Here is a 16,157-nt window from a genome sequence, read left to right on the forward strand (position 1 = left end):
CACTGAGCCACCGTGCCCACAAGTGACTTGTGAACATATCTGGTATCAGCACAATATCGCAGACTCAAGAATTCATGACGTATTGCTGAAACCCAGATACCAGGAAATCATACAAGGAATCTGATACACAATGCTAGTACAGTACAACCACAAGTTGATGATGACGACGAGGACGACGACAACGACGATGAAAGGATGTAGATCTCTAAAGTCTGACACAGCTTTGGTCCCGTCCCGTCACTCAATTTTATAGGATACGGTAGCTGGCAAAAATGGTGAAAAATAAAAACTGGGTGTGATCAACAAACGCTTATACTGTAATTCAGCACTCGTAAATGTATTAGCTCAGTAAAGATGTATTTACATGACCTTACTCTGAGTCTCTGTCTCTGTCTCTTTCTCAGGGTGGTGTCCTCCATCCATGCGATCATGGCCACCACGGCAGGAGTCATCGTCGTGTCATCATGCCGGGGTAACGTCATTAATGACAGGTTAGGCTGCAATTCACATGTTATTAACCCCCATCCTGAGTAGGGCTGTCAAAGAATATTCTATATTCAAATATATATTTGAATATAAAAATGTAAAGAATATTTGAATATGAAAAATTAATATCTGATTTTATTATTATTATTATTATTATTAGGGGTCCAAGCACGAAGTGCGTGGATCCATATTGTAATTGTTCCGTTTATTATTATTATTCTCCCCTAAAACAGTATGCACGTCAGAAACCATAAGGCCGCCAGTAGCCAGACTTTGCACATAGGTTGGAAATGTGCCCCACTACTCAGAGACAAAAAATTACCCATAATGACCAGATGGTGGCGCTATAACATACCATTTCACGTATTGGCCCATAACTGCTGAACCGTGAGTCATAGAAATTCCACTTCTGCTGGATTCCCTGGATCAATACGCATCTATCCATATAGGCCACGGCCATTTCAGTCTACCTAGATTTGCCGCCATTTCGCATTTTCTCAAAAACCTATTTTTGCTATCTCCTCCTAGACCGATTGCACAAATTAGCCCAAACTTTTTCTGTGTCATCTCTGGACTTCCCTGATCTAAAGTTATGGAATTCATAAGCACAGACATATGGCCGCCAGTAGCCAGACTTTGCACATAGGTTGGAAATGTGTCCCACTACTCAGAGACAAAGAATTATCCATATTGACCAGATGGTGGCGCTATAACAGACCATTTCACGTATTGGCCCGTAACTGCTGAACCTTGAGTCGTATAATCAAAATTCCACTTCTGCTGGATTCCCTGGATCAATACGCATCTATCCATATAGGCCACGCCAATTTCCGTCTACCTAGATTTTCCGCCATTTTGCATTTTCTCAAAAACCTATTTTTGCTATCTCCTCCTAGACCGATTGCACAAATTAGCCCAAACTTTTTCTGTGTCATCTCTGGACTTCCCTAAAGTTATGGAATTCATTTAGATACGTTAAACCGTTTTGAAATGATAAATGTCTAAACTTTCAACGAAACATGCACTGACACTACAACACACACACACACACACACACACACACACACACACACACACACACACATACCGGTATATATATACACACACACACACACACACACACACACACACACACACACACACACACACACACACACATATATACACCCATATACACACACACATATACACACATATATACACACACATACACACATATATACACACATACAAACACACATATACACACACATATACACACACATAAATACACACATGTACACACATATATACACACATATATACACACATATACACATACACACACGCATATATACACAGACATATACGCACACGCATATACACATACACACATATATACACACATACACACACACATATACACATACACATACATACACACACATCTATACACACACATATATATACACACATACACACGTGTGTATATATGTATATATATAATTTATATATGTACACACACATACAGTACACATATACACATGCGCACGCTAGGGCATTCACGACTAGTGAATTTTACTAGTCGACTAGTTGTCCCTAAAGGTAGTCGACTAGTCGACCAGTCGTTTTTAATTTTTTCTTAACTCATTGAGTGCCAGCCACTTTTGGAAAACGGATGCTCCCAGTGCCAGAGTTTCAGAGCGTTTTCAGTGATTTCTCGAGGCCCACAGAATATTGTGTGATATTACTATGTAAACACCGAACACGCCCAAAGAACGATGAGACTCTCTTCTATCATCAGCAAAAAAAAGTTTATTGATATCATTTTCCGTTCTTTAGTTATCAGCCGGAGAATATAGGTTGATTTCACCAAAAACAGACGTTTCCATCTAGAAGCTGAGATAATGAGCCTTTTGTGAAATGAAGCATTTCAAGCAAATCACTAGTCTCGCTAGCCAGCCTCTCTTCCTTTCTGTCAGAGAGTCTGGCGTCGCAGGTTTCCATTGTGGGATTGCGAAAAAAATGCTCTGTTTGGGTTAACCAATCAGCTTCGTCTTGGGCGGTGCTTAACGTTAGTGCCCTTTAGTTTCGGGGTGGAACTTGTGTCGGCGGAACATTTAGATGGGAGGAGAGCGCACAGGCATAAAGACAGACTGTTAGACTGTTAGACAGCAAATGTTCTAAACATATTCTCTGGATATCTTTACAACCATCCACCGAAAGTGCCGAGCAGGCCTTCTTTATTGCACAATCCATATCTTCTTCAAAACTTGCCATTTTCAGCATGTAGCAACGAGTTAGCCCATAGATTTCTGCCGTTAGCTTTCTACGCTAGCTAGTTAGCGTTGTTCGGCGGCCGGGAGCATTACAGCGACACACATGCCATGGGAGCGGAAGCCGCTCTGATTGACATATGGTCGGAGCCAATGACAGAGCGTGACAGAGCTTGCAAGCGGGGGAGCGGATATCCTGCTGCCACCGAAACAGCCGCTCGAATGGGAGAGCAGCTTTAGAGCAGGGGCGGGCTGATCCCCGTGCCTGTTTCCGCGACGCCAGACTCTCTGACAGAAAGGAAGAGAGGCTGGCTAGCGAGACTAGCAAATCACTGACTCTGAAGCTAATATTTTCTGACCTGAAACATCTGAACAGTAATTTCCTTCAATAAAACAGCACCCCCACCCCCCTCAACTCCAAACTCCTCCTCCGTGGTGCTGCCTGCGGATCCATGTTCGGATGGCGGCCGCTCGTCGGGGGAGTCTGGATCGGGCTCGCTGAGTTCGTCTGCGTTTCTGGGGTTTCGGTTGTCAGCTGGGATGAAGCTGCGTCCGATTCTAGGCTTTCTGCTGCGCGTTTCAAAGTGCGCTGCACCCAGAGTCTATTTTCGGAGCGCTCCGCCTTGTGCGCCGGCTCCCAGCGCGACACCGAAAAGCCAAACCATTCTCATGAGAATGGTTTGGCTTTGGTTTTCTTTTCTGGCGGCTAATCGTGTGGAGAAACAATCGCAGCAGAGACAGAGGGGCTCAGTTGTGGGTGCGGATTGGCTGCTGTTCGCAGCTAACGTTAGCTCCAGCCAGAGCAATCTGTGCCGCTCTGGCTCATGCATCGGTTTCTCTTTCATCACGGCTTTTTCTGCTGTTTTTCCTCAACTCTCTCTAATCTGGAGAGCACTGTCGCCACCTAATGGGTCCGTAAAATAGGTTATACACCTTCAATAGCTCCAATATTTTTTACAGGAGATGCATGAGGCTTTGATCCACATCCCACCGTCAAAAAACGCATTTGCCGTCTTTAGACGTCATTGGCACTCTACGTTACTATTTGATTTGACGTCGTTCGACATCATTGGCACTCAATGAGTTAACATACACAAATAAACTCCCAACAGTCATGTTGGGTAGTAGCTGTACTTCAGCTGCTACCACTACGTATGTTTAATTATGTCTATGTTATTTGCACCTGTGCAAACAGAATGTTTAATTATGTCTAAATTATGTCTATGCTATTTGCACCTATGTGCAGTGAACATGTCACTGTTTCTGGCTTGTTTCTATTGCTTTACTGTTATTGCTTGTTGTTTCTCTTATTTTCCTGCACCTATATGCCCTGTTATTTTGCACTATGTTGTAACGGAGTCTACAGCACAAGAATTTCAAACGTGATACTTGACAATAAAAATCTTGAATCTTGAATCTTGAAGATGTCAGTATGTGTGTATGTCTGCGCACAAGTGCCAACTGTGATGTCATCAGTCTAAGTCTAATAATTCCAGGAGTGTGTCTGTCTGTATGTCATCAGTGATGTCATCAGTCTAAGGCTATAAGGCTATTATAGCCCCACGGGTATTGCACTAATAATAATTATTTTTATTATAGCTGCTGCGCAGCAATGGGTCCTGGCCGGGCAAGTCTCAAGGCTTTGAGCTATTATGACATCACAATTGCTCGAGTGACATCAGTGATGGCATCACAATTGCTTGACTGGCTGATGACATCACAAATACAACCTAATTGCCCTAGGTAATTAAGCAATTAGGCTATGCACTGTGGGCAAAATTTTTGACCAATCGAAAATCTGTTTGATACTTTTGTGTAGTCTAACGATGCAGATGCTGAAGTTTGGTGTCGTTTGAAGAAAAAATGTGGGAGGAGTAGGGTTTAATTAGTTTTACAGTTTTTGCAGTTTTGCGGTCTTTAGACTTCATAATTGGCCATAGGTTGCATTGTACAAAAGTTTCTCCTCATTTGGGCCCACATTTCGGTGAAAGTTACAAAGCCGTAGCACGTATGCCTGATTTTTTTATGAATTTTCAAAGTTTGAAACTTTAGACGGTCGCTGTAGTGCCACCGTTAGGACTATTGGCCCCAAATTTGCGTCAAAGACGTTTGGCATGGGACTGGACCTTTGTGCAAAGTTTGCTTAGTTTTCATGCATGGGAAGTCGAACTTCCCGGGAGAATAATAATACAGGCAAATACAATAAGTGGCCCGGCCGCTTCGCTGGCCCGGCCACTAATAATATAAAATATAGACGGGGTCCAAGCTTCCGGTGACCTGGGGGTTATATGTCAGATATAGAGACCAAATAGTGCACATCTAGTCACAGTTGATGTGAAGTGCACAGTGTGTGTGTGTGTGTATATACAGTATTTGTGTCTGTATGTATGTGTATATGTGTGTGCGCTAGGGCATTCACAGACTAGTCGACTAGTAAAACCACTAGTCGACACTGTGCTTAGTAGTCGACTAGTCGTTTTAGCACCAAAAAAAAAAAAAATTATGTTTAAGAAAGAACATGAGGTATTTACACGACATACATGGACTATCATATCCCATATCCCCCACAAAGAACATCAAAACACAACAAAACAAAACAAGAAAACTGCATAAGATACACAATAATCCAAGAACAAACAAGACTATTGGACAAACAACCAAACAAAAACAATGCATTCAAAGTAAATACATAGATCTTGCCCTGTTGGCAGCTAGGAAACGCATAGCTTTAAATTGGAAAGCATCCAATCCCCCAGCTGTAGTTCACTGGTGGAATGAACTCTCAAACTACCATACGTTGGATAACATTTACTACAAGAGCAAAGGCAGATTCTTAGACATCCCCAAAATATGGCAACCACATACAGAGTTTGACTTTAAGAACTTTTTACCCCAGTGTCATTAGGCTTATCAGGATAGGAGCTGAATGCATTGTTTTTGTTTGGTTGTTTGTCCAAAAGTCTTGTTTGTTCTTGGATTATTGTATATCTTATGCAGTTTTCTTGTTTTATTTTGTTGTGTTTTGATGTTCTTTGTGGGGGATATGGGATATGGGATATGATAGTCCATGTATGTCGTGTAAATACCTCATGTTCTTTCTTAAAGATATTAAAAAAAAATAATAATAATAAATAAATAAAAAATATTAAGGAGTCTCGTGGCCTGTGGGAAGAAACCGTCCCTCAAGCGATTTGTGCGTGCTTTTGGGACCCTGTATCTCCTCCCTGAGGGTAACAGGGAGAACAGGCTGTTGTGTGGGTGGTTTCTGTCCTTGATGATCTTCAGGGACCTCCTGAGGCACCGCTGGTTGTATAGTTCCTGCAGTTCTGGCAGCTCACATCCTGTTACGTGCTGGGCCGCGCGCCTCACTCTTCTTAGCGCCCTGCGGTCCATGGTGGTACAGTTCCCGTACCAGGTGGTGAAGCAGCCAGTCAGCAGGCTTTCAATGGTGCCTCTGTAGAAGTCCCTGAGGATTTTTGGCCTTAGCCCAAATTTCTTCAGGCGCCTGAGTCCGTGTAGTCGCGGTTGGGCATTTTTGACAACAGTGGCGGTGTGGCCGGCCCATGTCAGGTCCTGGTGGATGTTGACTCCCACTTGAAGCATACAGACACTGCTGGAATTGCGCAGACATACTGACACATAGACACACTGACACACAGACACTTGCACAGACATACTGACACACAGACACTGCTGGAATTAGTAGATAGATTATCATTATTATTTACATTACATTTAACCAGGTAAAAAAAACTGGACAAATTGGCAGCATAAAAAAAACATACAAAACACACAAATAAACATAATTATGAACAGCCAGATTTGGATTGCATAGGCATTATGCATACTGGTGAGAGCTTACGCTGCTGCCTGTCTGTCTGCCTGCCTCGCACGAGATCTGGGCCACTACACCATGCACTGCACTCACTGATGGACAGGAGTCACTTTGATGGATTCACAACCAAATGCGGCAGCAGTAGAGAGAGTGATTTCCACTCTGAACAGTATAAGAAGCCCTGTTTGGAAGCCCTTTGGATTTTGGTCAGTAGACGGCAAAATTGTGAAATCTGAGATAAAGTTGTGTGCAAACTACGTAGCTAAGCTAGTTAGCTTACCATTAGCCACCTGTGATTCACAGAGATTCATACCAATGTTATTTATGTATAAATTAAAGAGTATCCGGCCAAGAATTGAACCCTGGGGTACTCCTCACAGCGATGCATTGGGTCCTCCTGTCATTTAAAGGAACACCACCGATTTTGGACCAACTTTGTATCATTACAACATCAGTAGTATACCTGAAAACGGTGAACAGTTTTGCAGGCATTCATTTAGTTTGACAGTTATGTGAGTTAAGTTAAGTTATGGACCAGTGATGTAAGTTGCGCATGAATGACATGACTGGTCTACAACTGAACTCAAATCAACTCTCAATAACTGTCAAACTAAATTAATGCCTGCAAAACTGTTTACAGTTTTCTGATATACTAGTGGTGTTGTAATGATACAAAGCTGGCTGAAAATCGGCGGAGTGTTTCTTTAAGTAACTATGGATACAACTGAAAGCAGAGTGAACAAAACCAACCTCTAACAATCTTAAAAGCAATGGACAGTATCGTCATCCACAGTATATATTTTTTTAGAGAGGTCAATAAAGAGAACAGCATAATGATGTTTCCTGTCTAATGAATTGATAATGTCACTAGGGAAGCTGCAGTTAAACTGCTATGGCTATGTGTGTGGCACACACATACAGTGCCAGAGAGAGGGGGATGGGGGAGAAGGGGATGGGGGAGAAGGGTCTGACCTGCGCAAACCTGCACCGCTTACTTCAACACCTGGGTGTGATTTTTTCTATACAGATTCTGTAGTCTACCTATCAGTATTCCCATGCCACATCTGTTGACGCTAGGGCATTCACGGCTAGTGAATTTTACTAGTCGACTAGTCGTCGCTAAAGGTAGTCGACTAGTCGTTTTTTTTTTTTTTTTTTTTTTTATCTTTAAGAAAGAACATGAGGTATTTACACGACATACATGGACTATCATATCCCATATCCCATATCCCCCACAAAGAACATCAAAACACAACAAAACAAAACAAGAAAACTGCATAAGATACACAATAATCCAAGAACAAACAAGACTATTGGACAAACAACCAAACAAAAACAATGCATTCAGCTCCTATCCTGATAGGCCTAATGACACTGGGGTAAAAAGTTCTCAAAGTCAAACTCTGTATGTGGTTGCCATATTTTGGGGATGTCTAAGAATCTGCCTTTGCTCTTGTAGTAAATGTTATCCAATGTATGGTAGCTTGAGAGTTCATTCCAACAGTGAACTACAGCTGGGGGATTGGATGCTTTCCAATTTAAAGCTATGCATTTCCTAGCTGCCAACAGGGCAAGATCTATGTATTTAGTTTGAATGGATTGTTTTTGTTTGGTTGTTTGTCCAATAGTCTTGTTTGTTCTTGGATTATTGTGTATCTTATGCAGTTTTCTTGTTTTGTTTTGTTGTGTTTTGATGTTCTTTGTGGGGGATATGGGATATGGGATATGATAGTCCATGTATGTCGTGTAAATACCTCATGTTCTTTCTTAAAGATAAAAATAAATAAAAAAATAACGACTAGTCGACTACTAAGCACAGTGTCGACTAGTGGTTTTACTAGTCGACTAGTCTGTGAATGCCCTAGTTGACGCCCATGTCCCTTCCCTCAAGGACGGTCCACCCATCTGTCCACTAGCACTGGCCTTAGTCCACCAGCTGCTTTGAACCAGTGTCGGTGTCGGTGCAAAAATCGTTCGGCTCCAATTTCAGACTGGGTAGACATTTTATTGGCTGTACGTTGGGCACATGGTGGGATTAACGTGGGCAAAATGGCAGAGAGCTTTAGATTAGCTAACAAGCTAACGCTAAGCTACTGGTGTTATCAGAAATAATAGACATAAAAAATATGAATCAGGGGTAGGGTTAGAGTTTGGTTTTGGGTTAAGCTTAGACCCATGGGTTAGACACCGTTGTGGACCCCGATCTGGCTCCAGATCAGCCACCTGTTAGCTTGCTAGCATTAGCATCCCCATCATGCAATATGGACAAGTGTAATGCTAAACTAATGCTAGTGTATTAATCCCACTGAGCCAGTGGCCAGACCTGGGCGAACTCAGTCTGTGTCTTGCTTGTTGCCTATCATAATCAGGCTGCTAATCTCAACCACCCCACCGCTCCACCCCCAGGCCTTATTCCCCACAGGACTGCCCAGTTCTGCCCTCCTTTGACCTGCATAGGGCCAGCAGCTTATGAGACACATACTGGTGTCAAACACATGCATACTCTAATACTCCATAACAATTCATCATTTAATTTAAAGTCGAGCTGAACCCAAAAATGACTTTTATTTTCTTTTAGTTCAAATACCTGGGTATGCAGTGCACCTATTTAATAATGTATGCAAAGAAAATCACAACAATCTAATTTCTTTAGTTTTTCACACTTTTTCACGTCAAAAGTTCATTTTTCAAGATTTCATTGATAACAGTAATGTACAGTTTGCTGACGTCACCTAGTACTATCAAATTTCTACCCCATTTCAACCAATCATATCACGACATGCAGCTGTCAATCAAATCTTCATTTCAGGATAATTTTCTCTTCCAAAAGAAAGAGAAAATGGCACCTAGTGCCTGTCATCTGGCAGAATTCCTATCCCATAAACTAACTACTAACTTGGCCAACTGTTAGAAACATGAACAAAAAACAAAAACTATAATCTCTAAGAATGCAAAGAAATGTAACTGGCTCGTTAAAACGCGCATTCCAGGGATATCGTATTTACAGCAGCGATAATGGCGCGCGCATCCGAGAGCTTGGTTGTCAGGGGTCGCACTTCGGAGATTACAGGCCGACGGGCTGCACTCTCCGCTCGGCAACACGAAGGCAGCTGGCTGCCTGTGGGTCGCTGAGCTCCACTCAGCCACTAACCTCGCGTCACCAGGCTCTTCCCGAGGGGAGCGCCACAACACACTAAATCCCACTTGATTTGGAGGCGGAACACGCCACGATTGGCCAAAACCCAATCCAGTCCCCAGAATTGGCAAATAAAATCATCAACATGATACTATGCCCCGCCTCTCAACCTGTCATCTTAGACAAACTATGTTTTCAGTCTGAAACCGACTCATATGCACGTGACGAATGGGTTCAGTTCAACTTTAACGCTCACAGCTGCCTCAGCTGCAATGATTTTGACATAATTTTTCAATGAAAAAGCAGGAAAAATCAAAGCCCCAATGCCGTATCCTCTGCTGGTGAAGACATAACATTGCCAGATCAGATGACCAGATCAGATTACCGTATATAGTGTAGAAAAGAACACCCCGCGAATGACCTTCAGGTCCTCAAGAATATTTAAAATACCAAAATATATCAAATCAATGATTAAACGATATCAAAATATTATCTCATCAAGCATCTATGATACCCGACGAGAAAAGCTCTATTTTGTCACCCCGGCGCTTTGACCTTAAACCCTTTATTTCTATACCCCTGCTTAACCACTAGCTCGGAATGGTCAAAAGTAGTTCTCCCTTTTACTAGCCTATGAAGCACAGTGGGTCAGAGTACAAATAGTCTTGCTATCCTAAATTAACATCTAGAATAGTAGTGTTCTAATTACCGTAATTTCCGCACTATAAGCCGCGACTTTTTCCCCATTTTTCGGCCCTGCGGCTTATATAACGGTGCGGCTTATCTATGGATTTTTCCAGCTAACGGCCACTAGGGGACCTCCTAAATCTATGGATTTTACAGGTTACACAGCTTCATCTGCACATCATTTCGCGGAAATCAACCGGCATCACGTGATCGCACGGCGAACATGGCGCTCAGCTAGACAGCTGCTACACCAGACCAAACAATATGTTTTAGCGATCTGATCTAAAATGAATAAGGTGACCAGAACCAACTGAATAACTTTAAAGTGTGGGGCGAATGTCTGCTGGAAGAAGCACAAGACTGAAAACCAGTAAGCAGAAAGAAAAAGACTGGAGGTTGGAGATACACCGGCTTGGGCTAAACTTTTACTCCGTGAAACACTATCGATTAAGTCCGACATCGCTCAGAGGTTTGAGCAGCTTGAAAACAAGTTTGAAAACGTGCAGAAGTCCATCCACTCACTCACTAAAGAAAATAAGGCAACCGTGAACAGAGTTTCTAATGCGGAAAAGCGCATCAGCGCACTGGAGGACAAAAACAACACAGTGAGTCCGAAAATGGATAAAATGCAAAAACAAATCGAAACCCTGCACACGCAGGTTGATGACTTAATCAGCAGGAGTAAAAGAAATAACATTCGCCTGATCAATGTAAAAGAGGGAGCTGAGATTGGTGACATGGACGCTTTCCTTGGCAAAATCCTGTGTTACATCCTGGACCTGAAGGAAGGCGAGAAACCACCAGAGGTGGACAGGGCACACCGGGCGCCTCGGCCACGTCCAGACCCCGGCCTGCCACCGAGGGCCATCTTCATCCGCCTACTCCGCTGGCCCGACCGTCAACTCATCCTCCAGGCTGCGGGGAAGAAGCCCCTCACCTGGCTGGGAGGGTACGCGCTTTTTCGTCCGGCAGGACCTCTCCGCGTTGGTGCAACAGAAACGCGCAACATACAACAGCATCATCGAAAAGGTTAAAGTCAATGGATATCGTTTTGGCGTACTGTACCCAGCGAGACTCGTCATAACCATTGATGGACAGCGATTTAAATGATTCAGCAGCGGAGGCGGAACGAGCTCAAAGTGAAACTGCCGAATATCTTTTGAGTTGGACTGGTCAATAGTACTGTGAGTAACTAAAAGAAAAAAAGAAAAAACGGAATTCTCTCTTCTTTAGCACTCTTTCTAACTATAAATCCACTTCTGTTTTAATTTCCTCTCTTGCCCTCTTTTCACCACACCGCGGACACTGTGTGCACTGTAAAAAAAACACAGGTGGTGTTGTGTTATGTTGTTTTGTTGAAATGTTAATAAATGGGAGCTTCCTCAAACAGCCATCTCTTTCCCGACAATCCCCTCTGTGCACGAACCCTTACATATGGTAATTAAACATTAAAACACCTGCGGCTTATAGTCCGGTGCGGCTTATATATGTAACAAACCGGCAATTTTGCTGCTGCGGCTTATACTCAGGTGCGCCTTATAGTGCGGAAATTACGGTACTCTAATTTTCTGCTATGCTGATAACACAACAACTTTGATTAGCAATCACCAGTTTTGTTTTTGTCAACAGTTCTGTAGTAGGAGTTATCTGTTTAAAGACAAACTATGCAACAACCATGCCACATGTCACACTTAGAACCATTTAAATAGTATGTCATATGTACATGGCCCCACATAGCGCACCCGCTTGAATGCGGTAACCAGGTATCAGCTGATTTCCCGTCAGAGGCTAAGTTGCTCTACCTTATCCCAGGTGGGAGGCGCTACGTCCGCCGCATCCACTGAAATTACTCACGCCTCATTCACTCAACCAGAGCAGATGGAGGGGAACACGTTAAAACGTGCCCGCGGCCACTAATGGCCAGGTTTTAAAAAGGCCTAAGAAATGCCTCTGTGGGAACACTCACTCTTCTTATGAAGAAAGCTGGAGCAAGAAGAACCTCAAAATTGCAGTCCAAATGCAAGCAGGCAAAGGTGTTTTAAAAGTTTAAAAAAGTTTTTATTTCAAAATAAACCAAAGTGTTCAAAATGATCAAACAAAGTTCTCAAAAGCTGTCTCTGTGCAACAGAGGGCTCTTCAAAATCCTTCAATGCAAAATCCCAAGTGGAAGAAAATCCAAGTTCTCCAAAGAAGGTGAAAAATCAAGAAATTCTGATTCTACCAGTGGAAGGCACTCATATTTATACTCCCCAAAGGCATTACCTCAATAGCTTCTAGAAGGTTCTAAGACCTCCCCACCTTCAGACCTTCCCACCATTACCTCACTTAAGTCACATGGTCGATGAACGCACGATCAAAACAGTGTTATCTGGTGGGAAGCACCGAACAAACCCAAACCTTATCTTCTAACTAGTTCCCTAGTTACCTCCGCCTCCCTGCATCTTGAGTGAACAGAGAGTGTAAGGCTATTAGCAATTAGCAATGCTAATGCTAATGCTAATTCTAATTATACTAATGCTATCCTAACCCTCACTCTAGCCTTATGCTAATGCTAATTTAAGCTAATGCTAATTATGCTAATGCTAATTAGCAGTTACAATTCACTCACGTGATTTATATGAGCGAATGGTATAAACAGTGTAATCTGGTGGAAAGCACCTCGCTCCCCGCTCTGACAGCTTCGCCGCCATTTTAAATAGATAATGGCGGTGTCCCATGACTGCTCCCCGTTAATTTCCCATAACTCCCCAATTGTTATCTATCGATGCTCTCACTGCTCCTCTCCAAGTGGACAGAATGGCCTTGGCGGTTAGGATGAGTCACTACTCCCCCGGTACTACCCCGCCTCCCCACACCCTGTGAGCAGAGAGTTAACCCTTTGCATGGATATCGACAGGGAGTAGACAGTAATATTCCCTTAAGAAATGTGCCGGGCCGCTCAGCGCAGGTGTCCCCCATCCTACTCCCCTCTCTCCTCTGGCCTTACGCCCGGAGAGAAGATAGCAGGCGGATCTACCAAGGCCGAGCGCTCCAGCAGCAGCAAACATGACATCACCCCTCCCAGCTCAAAATCTACTCGAGTTCACCAGCGATGAAAACGAAAGAAAACTCAACATGAAACTTAACTTTTTCCCCAGTTCCACTGAGGCCTAAATAAATGTGAGAGTTGGCTCAAACTTAGCTTAACCTGCTGCATACAGTTTTAATGCTATTATTGCTTAGAATTATAACACATACAGTTTGACAGTAGTAGGCACACTTCAATCTTTTTGGCCTATAATGTTTTGAACCAATACAAACCAATACAGCCAATGCTATCTTTAGCCCCACAATGTTGTAAGCAAACACAGCATGAATAGCACACCACACCAGAATATAAAACAAGTAAAGTAAAATTAAAATTATAAAATTAAGCTAGAATATATCTCTGCTCTCATGTACCCAATGAGTGCAGGGCGCATTGATTTAAAATAAAATTGGACCATAATGAGAACATTTAGCGAGACATCATATCAGAGCAGTATCAAGACTTTCATAGTCACCAAAACACCGCAAAATACTACAATAGTCACTCACATTTTGCTCCCAATGCCACAATCCTCCAAGCAGGCCATTGTTGACTTGCCCTTCTGAGGAATACACAAGGTTTTGGGGGGATTGTCCCATTGGTCAACCTAGTAGTTAAAAGATGAGAACATAGATGTAAAATTCATCCATCCATGTGTCCCTGAGCAATGGCTTCAGTGCTCCATGATAACACTTTAGCATACACTATATGAGTCATAGGAGGACAGTAGCATTTTGGTAAGAAGACTGACATTTTAGTCATAAAAGTTGTGGTCTTTATAGCCTTTAGATATATATTTTTTAATGAAATATCAGTAACTAATGTATTCCGTGTTATTTTATGCCTCAGCCACCGATTGCCAGGCTGGAGGCGTTATGGTTTCGGGTTGTCCGTCCGTCCGATGTGCGTTAACACGATATCTGAGGCACCTTTTTTGGCGGAATTTAATCAAATTTGCCTCAAACGTCGACATGGACTCAAGGATGAATTGATTCGATTGTGGTGGTCAAAGTTCAAGGTCACTGTGACCTCTCGAACACCATTTCCAAGCTCATTAACGCAATATCTCACGAACATCTTGACGGAATTTATTCAAATTTGCCTCAAACGTCCACTTGGACTCAATGATGAGCTGATTAGATTTTAGTGGTCAAATGTCAAAGTTCAAGGTCACTGTGACCTCATGACCACTAGTTTCATGCTCATTAATGCAATATCTTAGGAATGCCTTGAAGGAATTTCACCAAATTTGCTTCAAACGTCCACTTGGACTCAAGGATCAACTGATTAGATTTTGGTGGTCAAAGGTCATGGTCACTGTGACCTCTCGAACACAATTTCCAAGCTCGTTAACGCAATATCTCAGGAACGCCTTGACGGGATTTCTTCCAATTTGGCTCAAACGTTGACTTGGACTCAAGGATGAACTGATTAGATTTTGGTGGTCAAAGGTCAAGGTCACTGTGACCTTGTGACCGCTCATTTCATGCTCACTAACGCAATATCTCAGGAGAAAGATGGAATCACAGGAAAAATAGGGAAAAAGACACCAGTGAGTCTGTCAGCGCAGACATGAGAGTCTCTGCTCGAAACCTAGACTCGCTCGCAACACAGCTGGTCATGGGGAGAAGGGGGTCATCACGGGTTGGTTACGGTTGGTGAGACGCCAACGCAGCCCGCTTAAAGGCGGGTCCGGTGTGCGTTGGCCCCACTCCGGAGAAGGTCCATCCGAGCGCGGCATGGCACAGCTTGGCACATACTTTTTATGCCTCCCCCGGCGATAGCCAGGCCGGAGGCATTATGGATCCGGGTTGTACGTCCGTCCGTCCGTCCGTCCGATGTTCGTTAACGCGATATCTGAGGAACACCTTGACGGAATTTCATCAAATTTGCTTCAAACGTCCACTTGTACTCAAGGACCAACTGATTAGATTTTGGTGGTCAAAGGTCATGGTTGGCCAATGGCGGTACATGGTCCAACATGATGAGCCCAGCTAAATAAATGTACTCTCTGTGGTAGAGACCGGAACCAACAGGAAAATGTCCGCACTGTGGCAAGCCTGATACCCATCGAATAAGTCGGTAATAATTGCAGCTGTAACATTTCTATAATAATTCAATGGTATTAACTCATTGAGTGCCAGCCACTTTTTTTTGGAGAACGGACGCTCCCAGTGCCAGAGTTTCAGAGCGTTTTCAGTGATTTCTCGAGGCCCACAGAATATTGTGTGATATTACTATGTAAACACCGAACACGCACAAAGAACGAGGAGACTCTATTGTATCATCAGCAAAAAAAAGTTTATTGATACCATTTTCCGTTCTTTAGTTATGAGCCGGAGAAGATAGGTTGTTTTCAGCAAAAACAGACGTTTCAAATTAGAAGCTGAGATATTCAGCCTTTTGTGAAATGAAGCATTTCAAGCACATTCACTGACTCTGAAGCTAATATTTTCTGATGTAGTGACGTGGTGTAGTTGTGTGGTGCCCTGCGTGCCATACCCCCCTCCCCCCCCCCCCTCAGCTGCAAACTCCTCCCCACACTAACACACAGCCTCACGCACCCAGCGTCTATTTTCGGAGCGCTCCGTTTTTTGTGCGCCGGCTCCCAGCGCGACACCGAAAAGCCAAACCGGACTGCTGAGAATGGTTTGGCCCTTCGGCGTCGGGTGCTGCTTTTCTGGCGGCTAA

At 43.3% G+C, this 16,157-nt stretch overlaps 1 protein-coding gene across 1 annotated transcript in view; it reads left to right on the forward strand.

Moving 5' to 3' along the window:
* tlcd3a (TLC domain containing 3A) overlaps window positions 1-16,157 on the forward strand; it is a gene marked incomplete at both ends in the record, with an annotated part of 106,931 nt that overhangs the window by 62,124 nt on the left and 28,650 nt on the right. The window contains one exon of the mRNA XM_083659277.1: window positions 405-491. Within this exon, the coding sequence (XP_083515403.1) occupies window positions 405-491 (87 nt within the window). The remainder of the gene's footprint in view (window positions 1-404; window positions 492-16,157) is intronic.

Source organism: Poromitra crassiceps (genome assembly GCF_964638095.1).
Source record: "Poromitra crassiceps genome assembly, chromosome: 1".
Lineage (NCBI taxonomy): Eukaryota > Metazoa > Chordata > Actinopteri > Beryciformes > Melamphaidae > Poromitra > Poromitra crassiceps.